This window comes from Equus caballus, chromosome 16 (assembly GCF_041296265.1).
Source record: "Equus caballus isolate H_3958 breed thoroughbred chromosome 16, TB-T2T, whole genome shotgun sequence".
Lineage (NCBI taxonomy): Eukaryota > Metazoa > Chordata > Mammalia > Perissodactyla > Equidae > Equus > Equus caballus.
Window position 1 is genome coordinate 12711832 of NC_091699.1, and position 23796 is coordinate 12735627.

The 23796-nt window shown below is 42.0% G+C and overlaps 1 protein-coding gene across 2 annotated transcripts; it reads left to right on the forward strand.

Annotated features, from left to right (window-relative positions):
* Positions 1 to 572: 572 nt before the first annotated feature.
* On the forward strand, positions 573 to 21937 carry ISY1 (ISY1 splicing factor homolog). Of its 2 annotated transcripts, none has more exons than XM_001488818.5 (11): positions 573 to 830; positions 2870 to 2892; positions 3454 to 3505; positions 6203 to 6268; positions 6450 to 6492; positions 10115 to 10227; positions 13542 to 13659; positions 16819 to 16941; positions 17752 to 17873; positions 20651 to 20737; positions 21410 to 21937. In XM_001488818.5, the coding sequence occupies exons 1-11, from the start codon at positions 828 to 830 to the stop codon at positions 21515 to 21517; spliced, it is 858 nt and encodes a 285-aa protein (XP_001488868.1). In that variant the 5' UTR covers positions 573 to 827; the 3' UTR covers positions 21518 to 21937. The 2 variants fall into 2 exon arrangements, with proteins under 2 accessions (XP_001488868.1, XP_070093259.1); XM_070237158.1 differs by lacking the exon at positions 573 to 830 and adding an exon at positions 1047 to 1171.
* The last annotated feature ends 1859 nt before the right edge of the window (positions 21938 to 23796 follow it).

Consider the following 23796-nt stretch of genomic DNA (forward strand, 5'->3'; position numbering starts at 1 on the left):
CCCTCTCTTAAATAAATAGATAAGTAAATAAAAAAGAGGGTGACCTCAAGTACTGGTCAGGGTCTGATAGGCCCCGTGATTCCAGGAGAAAATCGAAAAAGTACAGGCCCCAAGTAAATGACAGGGAAACGCGAAGGAGTTTACAAAGCCAGGCCAGCTCCGACTCCTGGAGAACAGGCTGTCGCCGCGATCTGCCCAGAGAGGCGTCTGGGCGCTGGGCAGCGGGAGACCGCAGCTTCCACTTCCGAAGCTGCCTCTCCACGCGGGCGGCTGATGCTGCGGTCCAGCGGCCCCGGACAGTTGTGAGGACTCGGTCCATTCAGAGGGATGACGACGAACTTCCAAAACGGCACGTTGGCTCTCACAGAAGCAGCAAACGGGGAGGCGAAGAGAAGCGTACGTAGAGCAGCAACCAGATCCCACCCAATTACAGTCGGCGTCGCCCGCGTCCACACAACCAATAGTTAACGCGAGAAATTTCGCGGTTCTTACCGCGAGAGCAAAACCAGCCGCGGGGCTGAGTCAGAGAACTGTCGGCCCCACTACGCAGGCGCAATCTTGCCCACGTACCTGCGCGTTGGTGCGACGTCCAGACGCCGAGGAAAGGCCGACTGCAGAAGCGCGCCTGCGTTTCCTCTTCTTACCCCAGCCATTTCTCGGTTTCATTTCCGGTCCCCCTCCCGTATCTTCCCATTTGTCCTTCCGACAGAAAAATCGGTGGTGTGGTCAGTTAGAATCTTCAGTTCCCGTCAGGTTGACCTCGCCTGCGGCCGTGAAGCTCCCGGGGCTTGGGCCGCGCGGCCCACGGGCGGCGCCCGCCTCGCACCATGGTGAGTAGAGAGGGGGTGAGTGGGCGCGCTGCGAGGACCCCCACCCCCGGGCGGGGCTCGTGGCCCAGGGGTCTGCCCGGCGTCACTGCGGGCTTCGGGCTCCTTGGCTGTGACTGGGGGATTCCCTTCCTGCCTCGCTTTAGTTGGAGGAGGCGATGGAACCCCGGGATCCGGGTTACCACCTCCGACAGTGTTGTAATCTCGATGAAGCGCTTTACGTTATCGATGGGGAAAACTCAGGCGCAGAGAGGCTCAAGGATCGGCTCCGAGTCACGGTGCCTGGCGTGGGCCAGATCCTTTGCCCCCAGGTCCCGTAGGGGAGATGAGCAGCGGTTGTGACTGTATGTTTCTTGATTATTTGGTTTATGTCTCTTCTCGGTCTCCCTCAGAAGATTTCAGCTTCACGAGGATAGTCTTTTCTCCATTGCTTCCTTAATGTCTGACAGTGTCGCACGTTGTAGGTGTTCAGTAACAATTGAATGAATGGCGTAGTGTCATTGCATGAGGGTGTGATCTCTGTGGTCTTGCGCGGTTCATTGGCTTCTTCATTCGTTCGAGAAGTGCTAAGGATGTGTAAGTATGAGAATGCATGTAGTGCTGGTACAAAGAAGATACTCGTACATGTCGGCTGCTCTAATATTTTCATGAAGTGAAGCCCCATGAGAAAGCACGCGACGCTGTAGTGAGGTTATAGAAGATGCATTGGAAGCCGTTATAGATTCATGAGCACAAGATCCCGAGGAGGGAAACCAGTGGGCTAGAAGCAGCCCTTTTTGTGGGAGGATGTGCCCCAAATTACTGCTTCATACTGTCCTATTCAGCCTTGAGGATCTTCGTTTCTGAACTCTGACGAGCACAGAGAATCTCCTGTCTCCATTCCCTAGCAGGGAGAAAGATCCGTGGGCCTGGATATTTCTGGCTACAGGAATTACTGGGTATTTTATATATTGTCACCACCACACATTCATATTTGTGGGCTTCCATCACCCTGGGTTCATAACCCTATTACATTGATTCATTGTTTTGGGGTGAAGTTCCTATGAATTCCCTCAAAAGGAAGAATCATGGCCAAATTCTTAGCACCTAGCATGGTGTTTAAAGCATGGAGTAAGCATCGAGAAACGCTGAGTTAAATATTTAGAATCTATATGCTTTAATGAAATAGGTAGGACAGCCTCAGCCTTCAAGATGATGGCTTCCTTTGGGAGAGGCTCTCTGCTTTTTTTCTCGGTAGATATTGTGTTCCTTTATCCACCAAGCATTTGCCAAGTTTGTTTCTGTGTCCATTGAAAGGTAGGGTCAGAAAGGAGATTTAAATTGAGTTCACATTTGCTGAGCATCTATAAATTGCATACCTGATGTCTTCGTGTATTTATCTCATTAAATCATCATGACATCTCTGAGATAAGAGGTATGATACCTGCTGTGAAGATGGGGAAACTGAGGCTTAGGGAGACTACTTCTCAGGGATGGTAAGTGGAAGAGCTGGGAGTAAAATGCAAGTCCCTGACTCAGCAAGCACTCTTTCTACTTATACTACAACCCAGAAAATATGTTCCCTGCCTGACTCTGTGTTTCAGGGATAATTGATTTGACAGCGGTGTGACAGTACTTACACAAAACTCACTTTGTGAGAACCAGCCCCTCCTTCCTCAAATTCTGCTGACAGGGAACAGATAATTATAATGCTGGGTGGAAAGTGCCATGGTAGGTATAAACCCAGACAAAGGGCGACAGCCTACCTGGGAAGAAGGGGTCATGGAAGAACTTTCTGAATGGTGATGACACAGGTAAATTTTGAAAAATGAATAAGAGCCAGATCTAAGTGGGTGGGGATAGTGGAGAAGTAAACATTTTAGGTAGAGGGAGCAGCATAAAGTCAGTCACAGGATTTGAACATCTTTCCATTTTTTTGTTGTTACTGTGTTCATATACTAGGTTCAAGCATTCTGCTTGTGACTGTGTCCTTTTGAAATTTTAAAAGGTAAATGAAAAAAAAGGTGTTTTAAGCATTTTTCTTCTCTTCTCTCTCCTTTTAGGCCCGAAATGCAGAAAAGGCCATGTAAGTATCAACTCGATTTTGTCTGTAGATTTTATGTAACTTAATTACCACTACAGAACTCTTGTTGTGTTTGGTCCTTTTGGTGTTTGAGCCTTTTGGTAGCTGTTTCTTTCTCTACATGTGTTAAAATGGTATTCTCATATTTGCCCATTTGTTTTCCCCATTAGTGTTTTCGGTCAGCTCCCAGAACTTATACTGGATGAACATTCGTTCATCTGGGGATGGTGCAGGGGCTGTGAGAGTGACAGCTGGGGTACCCCATGATATTAGTCTTTAACATCTAGTTGTGTTGCTCACTACAATGTATGATAAGTAGAGTTTTCCCACAGTCCTTGAATGCAGTGTAAGTAAAATAGATGCTTGGGTGTTCAAAAACACAAATGGTCTTATGAGCCCTAATCTTTGGAACATGGAAGCCCATAACTTCTCTGTGGTTACTTAATTACTATATATATATGAAGGACATTAAGTGTGGTCATGAGCAGATTTAGCCCATCCAAGAACTTGGGTGATAAGAAATCTGTGAATAGGGTCTGATGGAGTCTTCTCTTTTCCTGGTAGGACGGCCTTAGCAAGATTTCGCCAAGCTCAGCTGGAAGAGGGAAAAGTGAAGGTTGGTGTAAATCTTCATGAACGTAAAGTATCCAGAGCAAATGCAGTGAAAGTCCCTCCTGAGCAGACTTCCAACTCCACATCTTCCTATTTCTCGTCTATACTTGCTGACACTCTTAGGAGTCTATACACTGGAATTTCAGGTGTATCTCTATAGCTGGGGCAGTGTGATGATCTGGCTGCTTGTTCTTCTGTCTCCTCTGTGATATGATGATTGGCTTCCCATATTATCCCAGCTCTGTCTAATATTGAATAATAGGAAGTGGAGTGTACTGTGGGGAACATCTCTAAGCTGAAACAAGTAAATGATCTCAACTAATGGAGACTCAGCCAGGTTAGGGATAATATATACCATTCTTTGAATATTTTTGTTTGTTTTTTTAAATTATGCACACACACATACATATATGCAGTCATGTATCACTTAACAATGGGGATCCATTCTGAGAAACACATTGTTAGGTGATTTTGTCATTGCGTGAATATCACAGAGTGTACTTACACAGACCTAGGTAGCATAGCCTATACTATCCTATACGGTAGTAATCTTATGGGACCACCATCATATATGTGGTCTTTCATTTACCGAAACATTGTTATGTGGCGCGTGACTGTACATATGTTTCTTCTAAACACTGATAGCTATCTTTTTTTTTTTTTAAATTTGAGGTAATATTTGCTTATCACATTATATAAATTTCAGGTTTACATCATTATATTTCGATTTCTGTGAAAACTGTAGCATGTTCACCACCATCTAATTGCCATTCATCACTGTACACAGGTGCCCTTTTACCTCTTTTGCCCTACCCTCTCCTGCCTTCCTCTCTGATAGCCACCAATCTAATCTCGGTGTCTATGTGTTTGTTCATTGTCGTTGTTGTTGATCTTCCACGTATGAGTGAAATCATATGATACTTGGTTTTCTTCCTCTGACTTATTTTGCTTAACATAATGACCTCAGGGTCCATCTGTGTTGTCACAATGGCAAGATTTCATCTTTTTTTTTTTTCCTAAGATTTTATTTTTCCTTCTCCGCAAAGGCCCCCAGTACATACTTGTATATTTTTTTTTAGTTCTGGGTCCTTCTAGTTGTGGCATGTGGGATGCCGCTTCAGCATGGCTCGATGAGCAGTACCAGATGCGCATCCAGAATCTGAACCCTGGCCCGCTGAAGCGGAGCACGTGAACTTAACCGCTTGGCCACGGGGCTGGCCCCACATCTTTTTTTTTGGCTGAGGAAGATTCGCCCTGAGGTAACATCTGTGCCCATCTTCCTCTATTGTTTATGTAGGTTGCTGCCACAGCACGGCCACTGACAGACAAGTCGTGTATGTCTGCACCTGGGAACCGAACCTGGGCCACCAAAGCGGGGCAGACCGAACTTAATCACTAGGCCATGGGGCTGGCCCCAAGATCTCATCTTTTTTTTATGGCTGAGTAGTAATCCATTGTGTATATATACCACATCTTCTTTTATCTATTCATCCATTTATGGACAGACACTTAGGTTCTTTCCAAGTGTTGGCTATTGTGAATAATGATACAATGAAGGAGTGCATATATCTTTTCAAATTGGTGTTTTTCTGTTCTTTGGATAAATACCCAGAAGTGGAATAGCTGGATCACGTGATAGTTCTATTCTTGGTTTTTCAAAGAATCTCCATACTCTTTTCCATAGTGGCTGCACCAATTTGCATTCCCACCAGCGGTGTTGGAGGGTTCCCTTTTCTCCACACCCTTTCCAACACTTGTTATTTCTTGTCTTTTTAATAATAGCCATTCTGACTGGCGTAAGGTGATAGCTCACTGTCGTTTTGATTTGCATTTCCCTAATGATTAGTGCTGTTGAACATCTTTTTATGTGTCTGTTGGCCATCTGTATATCTTCTTTGGAAAAATGTTTTTTAAGATCCCCTGCCCATTTTTTAATTGGGTTTTTGTTTTTTGTTTTTGTTGAGTTGTTATGAGTTACTTATATATTTCAGATATTAAACTCTTATCAAATATATGATTTGCAAATATCTTCTCCCAGTTGTCAGGTTGTCTTCGTTTTGTTGATGGTTTCCTTTGCTGTGCAGAAGCTTTTTAGTTTGATGTAGTCCCATTTGTTTATTTTTTCTTTTATTTTCTCTGCTTGAGCAGATAGGGTATTCGAAAATATACTGCTAAGGCCAATCTCAGAGAGCTACTGCCTGTGTTTCCTTCTGGGAATTTTATGGTTTTATGTCTTAGATTCAAGTCTTTAATCCATTTTGAGTTAATTGTAGTGTATGGTTTAACGTAATGGTCTCCTTTTGCACATGGCTGTCTAGTTTTCCCAACAGCATTTATTAAAGAGACTTTCCTTTCTCCATTCTATGTTCCTGGCTCCTTTGTTGAAAATTAGCTGTCCGTAGATGTGTGGGTTTATTTCTGGGCCTTTGATTCCATTCCATTGATATGTGTGTTTTAAGTTGTTTATAGTTATTCAGTGTACTAGATACAATGCAATGAATGATTTTGCCTGATAGTTGTTTCCTAAGGAAAGATTGTAGAGTGAGGTTTAAGGCTTGATGAAGATCATCTGGAACTGCAACTTCAAATGTGTTTAGACCGTTAGACGCCTTAGACTTTAAGCCTGAATCAGTTGAATGTTGCATGAAGCTTGTAACTTCATATAGTACAGTGGCTACATGTATATTTTGCTTCTCCTTAGGAGCGAAGACCCTTTCTCGCCTCAGAATGTACTGAGCTGCCCAAAGCTGAGAAGTGGAGACGACAGGTAAATTCTGGGTGAATCTGATCTTAGTAGAAGTAACAACTCTCTCAATACTTATTATCTAAATGACTCTTAAACCAGAATTCTAAGTATTTTTAGTTACTAATTTTGAATTATATTTTTCCTGTGCTTTCAGATATATTCAGAAAGCATAAAAATGTATTACATTTTATTTTTTTCACAGATCATTGGAGAGATCTCTAAAAAAGTGGCTCAGATTCAAAATGGTAAGCAGTTTGTCTGCTTAAATTGCTTGATTGTCAAATCCACATTTAGACTTGGGAACTTGAGCATTCCTTTCTCAATAATCAATAGAACAAGTAGAAAATCAGTAAGGACATAGAAGAACTAAACAACAGTACCCATCAATTTGACCGAAGTGATGTTTATAGAACACTCCACCTAGCAACACTCCACCCAATGTGAAAGAATACACTTTCTTTTTTTAAGAGCACATGGAACATTCACCAAAATAGAATATATTCTTGACTATAAACCAATGTTAGCAAACTTAAAATAATTGAAGTCTGGGGCTGGCCCCGTGGCTGAGTGGTTAAGTTTGTGCGCTCCGCTGCAGGCGGCCCAGTGTTTCGTCGGTTCCAATCCTGGGCGCAGACATGGCACTGCTCATCAAACCACGCTGAGGCAGCGTCCCACATGCCACAACTAGAAGGACCCACAGCTAAGAATATACAACTGTACTGGGGAGTTTTGGGGAGAAAAAGGAAAAAAATAAAATCTTAAAAAAAAAAAATTGAAGTCATACACAGTATGTTCTCTGATTACAGTACACTTAATGTAGAAGTCAACAACAGGAAGATATCTGGAAAATTCCTCAATACTTGGCCATTAAACAGTAAACTTCTATCCAACCCATGTGCCAAAGAGGAAATCACAAGGAGATTAAAGAACATTTTGAATTGAATGAGAATGAAAACATAATGTCAGAATTTAGGGGATGAAAAAATTTATGATATTTAGCTAAGCAGTGCTTAGATAAAAATTTATAGCACTAAAATAATAGGAAATAAGAAAGGTCTTAAATCGTTATCTAAGGTTCTACTCTAAGAAACTAAAAAAAGCAAATTAAGTCTGAAGTAAACAGAAGGAAATAATAAAGGTAAGAGCAGAAATTAATTAAATTGAAAACAGAAGATCAATAGAGAAAAGAAAAGCTGGTTCTTCCAAAAGATCAATAAAATTGATAAATTTGTAGTCAGACTAAAAAAACACAAATCACGAACATTAAGAATGAAATTGGGAACATCACTACAGATTTTACAGATATTAAAAGGACGATAAGGGAATATTACAAACAAGTTTATTCCCATAATTCAACCACTTAGATGAAACGGGCCATTCCTTGAAAAAGACAACCCGCTAAAGCTCACCTAAGAGAAGTGGTTCTTAGCCAGGCGTAATTTCACCCCCCAGGGGACATTTGGTAGCATGTGGAGAAATTTTGATGGTGACAACTGGAGGGGTGCTACTGGCATCTAGTGGATAGAGGCCAGGGAGCTGCTAAGCATCCTACAAAGAATTGACGCAAAACGTCAGTTGTGCTGCTGTTTAGAAACACTGTTCAAGAAGAAATAGAGAACCTGAGTAATCCTATATCTATTAAAGAAGTTGAATTCATGGTTAAAAGCTTTCCAACAAAGAAAACTCCAGGCTCATTTCGCTTCACTAGTCAGTTCCACCAAACATTTAAGGAGTATCAATTATATACAGTTTCTTCTAGCAAATTGAAGAAGGAACACTTCCTAATTCATCTTATAGGTTTTAGGATGTGTTACATTGATACTAAAATCAGAAAAAGACGTTATAAGAAAAGAAGAACTATAGACCAATATTCCTTATGAAGGTAACATAGAAGTTCTCAACAAAATATTAGTAAATCAAATTCAGCAATTTATAAAAAGGATAATACATCACAACCAAGTGGAATTTATCCTGGGAATGCAGGACCGACTCGACATTTAAAGATTAATTAATATAATTCACTATATCAGCATTCTAAAGAAGGAAAACCATATTATCATCTTAGTAGATGCAGAAAAACTATGTGACAAAACTTAACCTTCATTCATGACAAAACTCTCAGCTAACTGGGATTAAAAAGGAACTTCATTATCCTGATAAAGCACTTCTACAAAAAAGCCTGTAGCCAGAATCATACCTAATGGTGAAAGATTGAATGCTGTCCTTGTAATATCAGGAAGAAGGCAGAGACAACCATTCTCACCTCTTCTATTCAGTATTGTACTGGGATTCCTAGGCAGTGCAGTAAAGCAAGAAAAGGAAATAAAAGATACACAGATTGGAAAGGAAGAAATAAAATGCCATATTCTCAGGTGATATAATTTTCTGTGTAGAAAATTCCCAAGGAATTTACAGAAAGATTTCTTGAATGAATAATTGAGCTTAGCAAGGTCACAGAATAGAAGGTCAATACACAAAAATCAATTCTGTTTTTATATACTAGCAATGAAATTTGAAACTAGAACATTTTTTTAAGAGTGGTATTTACAAAAGCACCAAAATACAGAAATACTTAGATACAAATCTAACAAAATATATGTGTGATCCGTATGATGAAAACTGAAACACTGGTGAAGGAAATCAAAGAAGACCCAAAGAAATGGAGAGACATACAGTGTTCCTGGATGGGAAGACTCAACATAGGAAAGATGTCAGGTTCTTTTCTTTTCAACTACTGTCACAATCAAAATCCCAACAGGATTTTTTTGTATATATTGATGAACTGTTTCTAAAATTTAAATGGAAAGGCAGAGGAACTAGAATGGCCAAAACAATTTTGAAACAGAACAAAATTGTAGTAATCATACTGTTTAATTTCAAGATTTAATTAAAGCTACAGTATTTTTTTTTTAAGATTTTATTTTATTTCCTTTTTCTCCCCAAAGCACCCCAGTACATAGTTGTATATTCTTAGTTGTGTGTCCTTCTAGTTGTGGCATGTGGGACGCTGCCTCAGCGTGGTTTGATGAGCAGTGCCATGTCTGCGCCCAGGATTCGAACCGACGAAACACTGGGCTGCCTGCAGCGGAATGCGCGAACTTAACCACTTGGCCACAGGGCCAGCCCCAAAGCTACAGTATTAATGTGATTTGGTGAAAGAGACACATAGACCAATGGAACAGAATACAAAGTCCAGAAGTAGAGCCACGCATATGACTTTTGACAAAGGTACAAAAGCAATTCAGTGGAGAAAGGGAGGGATGCTCCCTTAGAAACAGCCGTACGGTGTTTCATTTCAATATCAGGGTTGTTTATTGTTTTCCCTCTGTGGTAAGTTGCCCCAGCTTCTCTCAGCTCTTGGCCTCCGTAAACAACACCTCAGCAAGATCCCTTGTGGACATCCCTTTAAATTAGTCCCTTCGCCGTGATTCTCAGGCTGTAGTCTTTGCCAAAAGATTTTCCCATTTAGCAACACATTGTTTTCCTGAAAGGACTATACCGACACAGAATGCTGCCAGGCACCAATGCCTATGCCAGCCTCACCACCTCTGCTGGCATTGGATGCTGAGTTTCCTGAGCTCCACGATTACGCTGTTTTAATTGTTGTGTAAATAGAACTGCAGGATTGCTTCAGTTTAAATTTCTTCTGTTGCTAATGTGGGAGTTTTCTTTGAGGATGTTTTTTCCCCTACGCTGGTGGGAACCATATTTATAATCCTTGTCCTATGATTTATTTGGGTGTTGATGGTTACTCTTGTAAATTTAAATGAGTATTTTCGTGTTGTGTACCTTTGTAGGTTTTAACATTCAATTTTAAGGGTATGACATTGAGTGGTATTTTGAAAAAATTATCATTTTGTTTTCTAGCTGGTTTAGGCGAATTCCGAATTCGTGACCTGAATGATGAAATTAACAAACTGCTAAGAGAGAAAGGACACTGGGAGGTCCGGATCAAGGAACTAGGTGGTCCTGATTATGGAGTAAGTGAGCAGCAGCCCAGAGGCTCTTGGGAGTGAGTGAGTGAGCTGCTTTGGCAAGCTGGGTAGGTCCTGTCCAACTTTGCATCCGCTGTAGCTCCCAGCCCTTGCCTGCCAGAGTAGGCACTCGGGAAATGAAAGAAGGCATAAAAGTGCCTGTTCCACGTAGACAGGAAACCTGTCCAGGGATGGGTCGGATGAGGCTTAAAGACTCCACAGCAAAGGCCTCAGAGCAGACTGGGCATCTGCCTTTACCAGCCAGATGTTCTTGAGTAAGCCACTTAATCTCTCTGGACCTCTTACGTAAAATGACATGACCCTCTCACATCCTTCTCTGAACTCCTTGGGAATTGGGGCAACCATTATTGGATCTTTACCTGAAGGGACGTTGGGGGCACTCTCTTCTTTCCTTTCTTTGGACTCTTAGAAATGCGATACCCTAGAACAGTGGCTTTCAAGCTGTTAGGACCATGACCCATTGTAAAACAGACACACACAGGGGCCAGTCCCGTGGCCAGGTGGTTAAGTTTGCACACTCTGCTTCAGTGGCCTGGGGTTCGCCAGTTCGGATCCTGGGCGTGGACCTACACACCGCTCATCAAGCCGTGCTGTGGCAGCATCCCACATGGAGGAACTAGAATGACTTAAAACTAAGGTATGCGACTATGTACTGGGGCTTTGGGGAAAGAAAATAAAAAACAGGAAGATTGGCAACAGATCTTAACTCAGGGCCAGTCTTCCTCACCAAAAAGCATACCTTTAAAACACGCACACACACACTTTGGATCACAACCCAGTACACACAAAAATGTGTTGAAAAAATACTTAGTATGTGTTGATGCACTTTTATATTTTCTATTCTGTTCTATTTTGATTTTTAAAAAATTAATGATTATGACCCACTAATGAGTCTCAACTTTGAAAAATACTGCCCCACGTCCTGCCCCATCTACCCATTTGTGAAGAGATCTACCTCAGTTCATTTGAACAAGAAGTTCAATCAGTGGGCTGTAATATATTATGTAAGAAACACATGCAGTGTTTCTATGTGATTGTCTTTTTACCTTTATGAAAGTCTTAACACAAAACCGTGATTCTTAGTTTAGTATCTGATGTAAAAGAGAAGCATTTATTCTTCCTGTTGCAGTAGGAAAGGCACTCATGCTTCTTGAGCACCTGTTCTGTTCTAGGCACTGCCCTAGGAACTTTCTCATTTAACTTCTTCAGCAGTTCTGTGATGATGATTTTTTTTTTTTTTTGAGGAAGATTAGCCCTGAGCTAACATCTGCTGTGAATCCTCCTCTTTTTTGCTGAGAAAAACTGGCCCCGAACTAACATTCCTGCCCATCTTCCTCTACTCTATATGTGGGACGCTTCCACAGCATGGCTTGACAAGCAGTGCGTAAGTTCACACCCGGGATCCGAACCACTGAACCCCGGGCCTCCAAAGTGGAGCGTGTGCACTTAACCACTGCAGCTCCGGGCCGGCCCCTGTGATGGTGATTTCGTTTCCTGTCGGACTGCTTTACAGTAATGCAGAAGTTTATTAACCTTCCTAGAAAAGTGGCCTCAGAAGCATGACAAAATTAATTTGTAAGATATTCTTAAATTCCACCACCCAAAGTCAACATTAATGTTTTTATATGTTTCTTTCTAGACTTTTTTTAATGCTTAAGAATTTATTTCATTTTCTATGTATAAAAGTAATACATTTAGAGTTTCAGTTTTACAAGATGAGAAGAGTTATGGAAATGGATGGTGGTGATGGTTGCATGACATTAGGAATATATTTAATACCACTGAACTGTGCCCTTAAAAATGGTTGATGGTAAATTTTATGTGTATTTTACCACAATAAAAAAAAAGAAAAAGTTATACATTAAGTTGAGAAAAGTATAAGCTGGAGAACAGCAGTGATAATCCCATTGCTTAGGTTCAGCCAGTTGGATATTGCCTTCCATCGTTTCCCTGTGAATGCCGTAATAGATCATACTGTGTGTATGGTTTTGGTTCTAGAGTTTGTATTTCTTTTCAAAATTGTAACATTGATTATATAAACAGTATGTACTTTTATGCAAAAAAAGAAAAATTATATAAAAATTATAAAATGTTAAAAATTTTGTGAATATTATATTCTACGTATGATATAGAATATATTATAGATTTTCTTACCAGCCCAAAATAACTGCTATTGACATTTTCTATTTGTCTTCCTGGCATTTTTTTCTATGCATATATATGTTTATTTTTACAGCTGTTGGTTCATATTCTGACTATATGCTTTGTTCACTTAATGGTATATCAGGAGCGTATTTTCATGTCAATATATAACCATTTATATAATTATTTTAAAAAGCATTTTTGAGCTCACAAAAAGTTGCAACAAAGTATGGAGAATTCCTATATACCCTTTATGCAGACTTAACCAGTTTTTAACATTTTGCTTACTTTCCTTTATCATTTTCTGTGTGTACCTTGAGATTTATCTTTTCTGAACCATTTGAAGCTTAATTACATCATGGTCCTTAATACTTAATAATTCTATGTGTATTTCTTAATCAGAACGCTCTCTTTTATAACCATGGTAAAGTTAGCAAGTTTAAGACATTTAACTTTGATACAGTCATTTTATCTAGTCCACTTGGCTGTTTTGTCAATTTTCCCAATAATGTCCTTTATAACATTTCCCCCTCAATCACAGGACCTAGTCCAGCATCACATACCACATGTAGTTGTCAACATTAATTTTTGTTTTTTTGTGGGTTTTTTTTGAGGAAGATTAGCCCTGAGCTAACATCCACTACCAATCCTCCTCTTTTTGTTGGAGAAGATTGGCCCTGAGCCAGCATCCATGCCCATCTTCGTATACTTTATATGTGGGACCCTTGCCACAGCATGGCTTAATAAGCAGTGCATAGGTCTGTGTCCAGGATCTGAACTGACAAATCCCAGGCCGCCAAAGCAGAGTGCATGAACTTAACTGCTACACCACTGGGCTGGCCCCCCAACATCATCATTTTTAATGGATAGATTTTCATCCTCTGGACATAAGTCAATATAAGAGTTTCATAAGAACCATCATCTTTAAGGTCTAGAATATATTCCATCTGTGACCATGCTACAGTTCACTTAAATCATCCTTCTACTGTTAGGTATTTAGGTTGATTTTTAAGGGATAAAAAAATGTATCTAAATATTTCTCTGTACATAAATATTTTCCATGGTTAGCATTATTATCTTAAAATATATTTGCAAATATGGAAATAAATAGTGGCTTTAAGGATCTGATCCACCTTCTCTTTTTCCTTCCCAATAAGAAAGTTGGCCCTAAAATGCTGGATCATGAAGGGAAAGAAGTCCCAGGAAATCGAGGTTACAAGTACTTTGGAGCAGCAAAAGATTTGCCTGGTGTTAGAGAGCTGTTTGAAAAAGAACGTAAGTAATTAATATTTGTGAAGGTTTTAGCCTCTAATTCTTGGTAATCATCATAACAGTAGACATGCTGTGTCCTAGGTGCTCTTCCTGTATTATTTCTTAGCTGCACAACAGCCCTGTAGTATCAGAATTATTATTCCCAGATTTTAAATGAGAAACCTTAAGCACCGGCAACTGAAGTCACAGACCCGGGATGCAGAACTGGAGCTAGAAAGTGAATCTAAAATTGACTGGTGCCGGATTCCACGCTCTTTGCACGTGCCAGTCTCTCAGTCTGAATGAAGAGTTTCTGTATTTGAAATTCCCCAAAATTATCTGGGCAGGGTCTGAAGTTCATTGAATCAAGTTCGTGTTTTAGTTATTATTTGAAAAAACTATAACTGAAGGACAAGCAAAACCTTGGGCCAAACCCCAGTATATAAAAATGGAGAAAAGTGGAGCTACTCTGTGTGAATCCAAGCCAGGCGCCCTCACGCTCCTGCCTTTTCCCTCCGTGGCCCTGGGAACTTCAGCCAAACCTCGGCCTTCCAACATGCAATTGGAAACCAGTAGTCTGGAGTTTTTGTGTATTTTAATTTTGCCTTTTAGAAAAGTAGTCTAAACACTTTATAGAAAAAAGTGTGAAAAGCAGAGAATGATAACAGTATTCTCACCACTGTTGGCATTCTGCTCCGTTTCCTTTCAGTGTTTTGTTTGTTTTTTTTTTAATTTATTTTTTTGAGGAAGATTAGCCCTGAGCTAACATCTGCTGCCAATCCTCCTCTTTTTCCTGAGGAAGACTGGCCCTGAGCTAACATCCGTGCCCATCTTCCTCTACTTTATATGTGGGACGCCTGCCACAGCATGGCTTGCCAAGTGGTGCCATGTCTGCACCCAGGAACCAAACCAGTCAACCCCGGGCCGCCAAGAAGCAGAAGTGCGAACTTAACCGTTGCGCCCCTGGGCTTGCCCCTCAGTGAGTTTTTCTATTTGTTTAAAAATATAATTCTACCTTTATTTAACTCTGCTTATTTTTAAATTCATTATGCCGCAACTGGTTTTGTATACATCGTTAACATCACTTAAAAATAGTTCATGGTTTAAATATCATGCCGTTCATTTTGAAAGCAATATAATTTTATTAGAAGTTGTAAAATACAGAAAGTCAGAAAAAAACCAGCCACATGTTCACAGCTTGTAGATGAAGATTGTTGACATGTTGGGGCAAATTGCCTTCCAGTTTTTAAAGGGCTATGCATGGGGGCTCCTAAATTGAAGTTATCCTGTATATGTTACTTTTTTTTTGCATACACATTTTTTCTAAATTTATTTTTATTCTAGCCATGGATCTTGTTTTTAATCAGGAAAGTGTATGAGTCAGTCTTAATGAGTATAATTCAGACAGCGCAGTCTCCTTGGTCCCCCATCCCTGTCTCCCTGCTAAAGATAACTGGTAACCGTTATTCTCTGGTCCGTTCCCTTCCAGGCCTTTTTCCATGCACTTCTGTGCTTATTGTATCAGCTAAACTTCATCATTGTAAGTGACAGATGACTCAACCCCAGTTCACATCAGGCAGAAAAATGGATTTATTGGCTCACATAACTGACAAGTGCATAGTTTGCTTTCAGGAGTGGCTGATTCCAGGTCACATTTCTCCATGTTGCAATTTTGACTTCCACTGTATAAACTTTTTTCTCTGTCTAGCGCTCTGCTTGTGGTGGCAAGTTGTCCATCATTGACTTAAACATTTTGTCTCTCTCAGCAAGAGATTTTTCCCCCCAAGCAGTTCAAGCAAAATTCCCAGAATTGAGTCTAGTTGGCTTTAACTGGATCATAGTTCCGTCCTTAAACCACTCCGTGTGGCTGGGAGGCATGCAGTGCTTCAAGCCAGCCAGGTTTCAGTTCTGTACCCTGTCCTGAGTGCAGCCAATAGAGTCTTGGGATGTGGACCCAGAGTGGCGGAGCTGTGGACAGAGTTGCTGTGACCAACATCAGGGTGACAGGTGGAGGCCTGCCAAAACACAGTGGCTCTCCCAGACCTGTTGTATTGTGATGTCCATTGACCCTCCCATGGTTCTGCTTAGAGCTCTGTTAGTGGATGTGAAGGATTAAGGAGTATCATGGTGTGGATTAATCATACTTCATGGAATCATTACTCCTTTGATACAACTTTAGTGATGTCCAGTTTTTCATACATATAAAATTTTTGCTGATCTGATGGGTGAAAGAAATATTATTTTTATTTTTTATTTCCCTGATTACTAAAGAAATTGATAATGAATTCAGCTGCTAATTGAAATTTTTATACATTTGAACTTTTTTCTTCTTAAATTATCAGCTTTTATTCTTTGACCAATCTATTGGGTTTTCATTTCCCTTTTGATTTTCAAGAATTACTGAAATATCCTGACTAGTAATCCTTAGTCTGAAAATGTTTTCTTCAGGACTTTCTCATTTTATCTTTTTTGTTTTTTTATAGTTTCTTTTTTCTCATCTATATACTTACGTTTTCCCATCATAATGTCACTAGACATTATGGCATTTCCTATGTTATCAAAGCACCTTGTGAAACAGCACTCTTGGGGCTGTGGGATACCCTGCAACTTACAATCGTAAGATATTCCAAGTTTTTACTACTATATAAATAATGCTATGATGCACATCTCTGTGCATAAAGCTTTGACAGCTTCTTTTTTTCCTTAGGATAGATTCTTTTTTTTTTTTTTTTTTGGAGGAAGATTAGCCCTGAGCTAACTCCTGCCAATCCTCTTTTTGCCGAGGAAGACTGGCCCTGAGCTAACATCCATGCCTATCTTCCTCTACTTTACATGTGGGACGCCTGCTACAACATGGTGTGCCAAGTGGTGTCATGTCCGCACCCGGGATCCGAACTGGCAAACCCCGGGCTGCCAAAGTGGAATGTGTGCACCTAACTGCTGGGCCACTGGACCGGCCCCCAAGGGTAGATTCGTAATGGACTATATGGGTCACAGTTTTCAATGTTGATGTAAAAAAGGTTGGTATCATTTACATAATCCTACTACTAGTATAGAGCAGTGCCTGTTTCATGGTATTTTCACGAATACACGTACTACGTGCCTGTGTAACACTGTGTAGGGAGAAGGCTTGAGTGTGATTGTGATGAGGCATTCAGCTAAGTTGGTGCTGTTTTTTTTTAGCTCTTCCTCCTCCAAGAAAGACACGCGCTGAACTCATGAAGGCGATTGATTTTGAATACTATGGGTACCTAGATGAAGACGATGGTGTTATTGTACCTTTGGAACAAGAATATGAAAAGAAACGTAGGTCTCCGGGCATTTCACTTCATCGTCGATGGCACCTAGTTTCTGTTCTCTCCTTTGAAAACGGGTTTTTCAATAGTGCTTTATGCCAGAAGGGAGTTTTCTTCGTTGCTAGTGGTTTTTAGAGGGAGTGGTCTGCTAGTGACCTAACCTCCAATAACTCTGAAGCAGTCAGATCCGTCTTGGGTCAGAAGCAGCAGGTTGGGGAAGCCACAAGAGCAGCATCTGATGTGGTCCCTGTGCGCCAGAGTTCACTATCTAAACTCCTTCCCAAACTGGCCTTTCTTGAAATCATGAAATGGTGCCCATTTAGGTACCTTTTAGATCTGCTTTAAACACAGCTGACAGGTTGTCACTGTAGAGCAAGATGGGTGTCCCTCTCTGAGTGCCTCCTCTGTGCCAAGCACTGTGCTAAGCCTTTAGTGGACATTCTCTCAAAGCCTCATGACGACCCTGTGAGGCATCAGTGATTGCTGATTGTCATGTAGTGCATCGAGCTGGGGCTTTGCAAGCAGGGGTTCAGGAGTCTGAGCTCTTTTCCAGCATGCTGTGCCACTGCATCTCCATTTTCATGTGGGTGTGCAGGAACCCACTCAGGTGGTTGAACTGGGAGGGGATCTGGGGACGTCCCCTAAAAAGCTGCCTTGTAGCTGTTGTAAGACCACACTGCTGTTCACGTCCGATTCCCACCCACCAGGGCAGAATGAAGGGTGTCCCTTTCCAGAGAGGACGTCTTGGCCTTGCCCTGCATAGTATTTAAAGCTTATTTAGAGACCAGAGTAAATAACACCTGCTCTCCCCTGTCTTCAGTCAGAGCTGAATTAGTGGAAAAGTGGAAAGCAGAGAGAGAGGCCCGGCTAGCAAGAGGAGAAAAGGAAGAGGAGGAGGAAGAGGAGGAAGAGATCAACATCTATGCTGTTACGGAGGAGGAGGTACTGGGTGGGCAGCGAGGGTCTCCCTGGCACTCAACTGTCCTCTGCTCACTCTCTGAAGCCTGTGCCTCAGGAGGATTGGGTGGAGTGGTAGGGAAGAATGTCAGCTTACAGACCAGGGGTCACTGTCAAAGCCCAGGTCTGCCCCTACCTCCAGCTGTGGCCTCAGCCTCTCCTGGAAGATAGAGATGAAGATCACCTCCTAGGATCACAGGGAGGGTTCCAGAAAGGAATGGCTGTGAGACCAGTTGGTAAACTGTGATTTACACCAGGATTACTTTCTTGTTTCTTGGAGATAGGCCCTATGGACTATACTGGAATTAGGTTTATAAACACATTTGAAGCCATATGAGTTTTAGCCCGTGACTTCATCATTTCTTTTTAAATGGCAGTGCCAGTAGCTCTTTTCTAGTCTTAACACCCCGTTTTACAGACAGAAACCAGCCCAGAGTAGAGAAGGGACTTACTCAGAGTCACAGTTGGGAATGGAGCTGTGATCCTTGCCTCTCAGGCAGAGCCTATGGCTTCTGCCTCCTCTGCAGGGCCTGTTGTATGCAGGCCTGGCTCCTTGGATAGGTCCAAAATGGAGCTGATTTGCTGGACTGAGAAAGGGGAGTGGAATCACCCATGTATAGACAATGGGTCAGGTCCTAGTGAGGGGCTTGCCATGACATCACTGGCAAGGAAGCAGGCTCAGAGAGGTTCAGTGACTTAGTTAATATCACACAGAATATAGCAGACCTGAGGTTCATGCTCAGGTCTGGCTGATGAGCGGTGGGACAGTGATGCATTTGAAGCAGGATGGCAGCATGCCCTAGCAGGATTTTCTTTAGGTGCAAGTATCCATCTGCTTTTTCAGTGGATTTTTGTTTAGTTAGTGGCTGCTGTGAGCCAGGCTCATGCTGGCGCACGGCAGTGAACAAGCTCTGCTTGTAGCTCAAAGTCCGGGGGAAGACAGTTCCGTAAGCAGACACAGTGGAAACTGCAGCTGTGACGGGAGCTCTGAGATAGGAGCATAGTGCAGGGAGAGCCTGTGAAGGCTTTCCTGGGGAGGTGACCCTTCAGCTGAAATCTGGAAGACGAGGAAGGGTTAACCAAGTAAAGAGTCAGTAAGAAAAAAGTGTCCAGGCAGGGGGAACAGTGTCTTCCAAAAGACTCCTTGGGCATGTGAGGAACAGGTGATAGGCCAGTGTGGCTGGAGCTTAGTGTGTGGGCTGTTGGGTCTGAGAGGAGGTGAGAGAGGATTGAGGTGGGGTGAGCTAGAGTTGGTGAAGAGAGTTTTTCTTTATCGTAAGAGCAATGGAAAGCCACTAAGGATTTTTTTTCCTTAAATAATTATAGATTTACAGGAAGTTGCAAGGGTAATAGAGAGAAGGCCTGTGCATCGTTCACCTAGTTTCCCCCAGTGGTTACATCGTACATAGTTATGGTCCAATACCAAACTAGGAAATTGACTTGGTGTAATGAGCGTGTAGAGTTCTGTCTTTCATCACATGTGGATTCCTGTAAGCACCACTGCGATCAAGATATAGAACTGTGCGCCCCTCAAGCTGCCCCTTTATAGTCCCACCTCCTCCACCTGCCATCCCTCACTCCTGGCAGACTCTAATCTGTTCTCCATCTCTATAATTCTGTCATTTTGAGAATGTTTTATAAATGGAATCATACTGTGTGTCACCTTCTGAGATGGCCTTTACTCTCAGCACAGTGCCCTTGAGATCCACCCAAGTTGTTGAATTCAAGAATTCATTCCTTTTTATTGCTGAGTAGTCCATATACTGAAAAGTACGTAAGTTGTAAGTGTTTAGGTCAGTGAATTTTCACAAGCTGAACATCTCCATATAGCAAATAGCAGGTGAAGAAACAATACGACCAGCACCCCACAAGCTTGCTTCTGCCCCTGGGTGTCACTCTTCTGAACTCTGATAACCCTTACGTTTTCACCTGTTTCTGAACTTGATATATCAGTGGAATCACGCATATGCTTTTGTGTCGAACGGTCATGGGTATTTGCTTAGTGTCCAGTTTGGGGCTCTGGCCAGTAGGGCTGCTGTGGATTTCCTTGCTCACTGCTGCTGTTTGAGTCGACACTAAGGCGTGGAATTTCCAGGTCGTAGGGTGGGCATGTGTTTAGCTTCAGTGGATACAGCCAAATGGTTTCCCAAAGTGTTTGGACCAGTTTCGCTCCTGCCAGCAGCGATCTGAGTTTCCACCACAGAGTTTCTAGCCAGCGCCCCTGGCAGCTGGTGGGGAAGAGGATGCCACAGGGCATCTGGCACTGGCACAGTAGCCCCACCACCTCACAGAGTCCTCGCTCCTCCTATTTCCAGTATTATTTCCGTGTTATTTCCTTAGGTCATTAGTAATTGCTGTTGACTCATGTAGCCTCTGAGTTGATCTTTTTTTATGTATGGTACATTTTTAAAATTTAATTAAAAAAATAATGTATTCAGAAGATTCAAAAACCAAAAAGTATATAAAAATGTTCAACAAAGATTCTCTTTCCTAGCCCCGTCCTCCACCCACTGAGCTCTCACTGCTGTCACTAGTTTCTGTCCTTATTTTCTCTCCTCATATAAAAGGCGGCAGAGTGCACACAGTGCTCTGCCGCTTGTTGTCTTTAATGACGTGTCTTGGGTGTCTTTCTGTGTGAGTGCAGAGCTTACTCATTCCCTTTGTTCCTGTTAAGCGGCTGCGGGGTAGTGAATGTTATAGTGGTACCAACATTTATTTAACGGTCTCCTACTCACAGAAATTTGGTTGTTCTCTGTTTGTAGTCCGATGAGGAAGGCATCCAGGAGAAAGGAGGGGAAGACGGGCAGCAGAAGTTCATCGCTCACGTCCCAGTGCCATCTCAGCAAGAGGTAGGGGAGAGGCCAGGAGTTCCCTTATAGGTGGAGCTTCCCAGGTGCCAGGGGCCTTGCCTCTGAAGGAGGCTGCACGGAGTGCTTTAGTGGGTTTTCTTTTGTTTTGTTTTTTGTGGGGTTTTTGGTGATGAAGATTGGCCCTGAGCTAACATCTGTTGCCAATCTTCCTCTTTTTGCTGAGGAAGTTTGTTGCTGAACTAAATCTGTGCCAATCTCTCTCTGTTTTGTGTGTGGGACATGACCACAGCATTACTTGATGAGCAGTGTGTAAGTCCACACCCAGGATCCGAACCTGCGAACCCTGGGCCACTGAAGCAGAGCATGTGAACTTAACCACTATGCCACCAGGCCGGCTCCTTTAGCTGGTTTTCTTTGTCCTTCCTCTCCGTTAGGGCAGCTCTGACTCCTGACCACATGGGACTGGTCACTGTGCTCATAATGGGGTGTGGAATCCAGAGAAGGCAGGATTTCATCTGCTTTAGAAGAACCAGACACGCAGTCTGTTGTTCACATGCTTCCAGTGGGATAGTGGGCCTCTTGAGACCACTCTGGATAGTGGGCAGCTCGGTGGCCTCCCTCACCAGGACTCCCTCCTAGCTAGGTTCTGGCAGGACACAGAGGACCTTGCTGGGAAGTGAAACATGAGCCCTTTACTCTTGCTGTCCACAGATCGAGGAGGCACTTGTTCGAAGGAAGAAGATGGAACTCCTCCAGAAGTATGCAAGTGAGACCCTGCAGGCCCAGAGTGAAGAGGCCAAAAGACTCCTGGGATATTAGGGCCAAGCTGGGACCCTCCTTGGGGTCTGGAAATCTGCGGGAGTTCTTCATCCCCTGCTGGCCCTTGCGTTCACCCACAGGGCTCTGCCATCCTAGGACTGCAGACGGGCTGATCAGCGATATGAGGCTTCCTGCTGCTTCTCACCATTCATCCTCCACTGACCTTTTCTCACCTCATCTGAACTGAGGGAAGGGTCTGCCCTGCATCTCCCCAGCAGACCATCTGCCTGCTGCACACTCGGCCATCGCCTTGATACAAATGTTTGCCTACTGGATCAACTCACTTATGTTTATCTTGCGTGTGTAAAACAGGCTGCTAACTGGCTGCCTTTAAGTGTTTTATTTAGCCTTCTACTGTCATTTGGTGGGCAGGATGATAATTAGTGACCACCATTAAAAATTTGCAGTTTTTCCTAAAAAGACATGTTTGTAAGTGTCATCATTGTGAAGTTTCAGTTGTATGTTATTTCTTGTCTGTCACCATGTAAGTGCTCCCCTTCCCCTGCTGTGCCCCCCTACCCCGTGACCACTGAACCATTTTCTTTGTCTATGTGTTTGTTTATATTCCACATATGAGTGAAATCATCTGGTGTTTGTCTTTCTCAGTCTGGCTTATTTTGCTAAGCATAATTCCCTCCAGGTCTTTCCATGTTGTTGCAAATGAGATGAATTTGTCTTTTTTTATGGCCGAGTAGTATTCCATTCAGTCATCAGTTGATGGGCACTTAGTTGGTTCCATGTCTTGGCTATTGTGAATGGTGCTGCAGTGAACATAGGGGAGCATATGTTACTTTGGATTGTTGATGTCAAGTTGTTGGAGTAGATACCCAGTATTGGGATAGCTGGGTCATATGGTGTATCTATTTCTGGTTTTTTGAGAAACCTCCATACTGTTGTCCATAGTGGCTGCACCAGTTTACATTCCCACCAGCAGTGTATGAGGGTTCCCTTCTCTCCATACCCTCTCCAACATTTGTTAATTTTAGTCTTAGTGATTATAGCCATTTTAACAGGAGTACGATGGTATCTTAGTGTAGTTTTCATTTACATTTCCCTGATGATTAGTGATGTTGAACATCTTTTCATATGTTTATTGGCCATCTGTATATCTTTGGGAAAATGTTCATATCCTCTACCCATTTTTTGATTGGGCCGTTTGTTTTTTTATTGTTCAGTTGTGTGAGTTCCTTATATATTATGGAGATTAACCCCCTGTCAGATATAGGATTTGCAAATATTTTCTCCCAGTTGATCGGTTGTCTTTTTGTTTTGATCCTAGTTTCTTTTGCCTTGCAGAAGCTCTTTAGTCTGATGAAGTCCCACTTGTTTATTTTTTCTTTTGTTTCCCTTGTCTGAGAATACCTGGTATTCAGAGATCCTTTTAAGATCAGTGTCAAAGAGTGTACTACCTATATTATCTTCCAGGAGTTTTATGGTTTCAGGACTTATCTTCGAGTCTTTGATCCATTTTGAGTTTAATTTTGTGTATGGCCTACTTTTGTGAGGTAATGGTCTACTTCATTCTTTTGCGTGTGACTGTCCAGTTTTCCCAACACCATTTAGTGAAGAGACTGTCTTTTCTCCATTGTATGTTCTTGGCTCCTTTGTCAAAGATTAGCCATCCGTAGATGTGTGGTTTTATTTCTGGGCTTTCAGTTCTGATCCATTGATCTATGTGCCTGTTTTTGTACCAGTACCATGCTGTTTTGATCACTATGACTTTGTAGTACATTTTGAATTTAGGGGTTGTGATACCTCCAGCTTTGTTCTTTTTTCTCAGGATTGCCTTAGCAAGTCGGGGTCTTTGGTTGCCCATATGAATTTTAGGATTCTTTGTTCTATTTCCATGAAGAATGTCATTGGGATTCTGATTGGGATTGCACTGAATCTGTAGATTGCTTTGGGTAGTATAGACATTTTAGCTATATTTATTCTTCCAATCTATGTGCATGGAATCTCTTTCCATCTCTTCAAGTCATCATCTATTTCTTTTAATGATGTTTTATGGTTTTCATTGTATAAGTCCTTCACCTCCTTAAATTTATTCCTAGGTACTTTATTCCTTTTGTGATTGTAAATGAAATTGTATTCTTGAGTTCTCTTTCTGTAAGTTCATTATTAGAGTTCAGAAACACATATGATTTTTGTAAGTTCATTTTGTACCCTGCAACTTTACTGTAGTTAATTATTTCTAATAGTTTTCCAGTGGATTCTTTAGGATTTTTCTATATTTAAGATCATGTCATCTGCAAACAGCAAGAGTTTCACTTCTTCGCTCC

What these genes read in the sequence shown, in the direction of transcription:
- ISY1 (XM_001488818.5), top strand. An exon ending in TAGGTGGTCCTGATTATGGA is followed by an intron (nt 10,228 to 13,541) that starts GTAAGTGAGCAG and finishes CTTCCCAATAAG; the next exon opens with AAAGTTGGCCCTAAAATGCT. An exon ending in ATGCTGTTACGGAGGAGGAG is followed by an intron (nt 17,874 to 20,650) that starts GTACTGGGTGGG and finishes CTCTGTTTGTAG; the next exon opens with TCCGATGAGGAAGGCATCCA.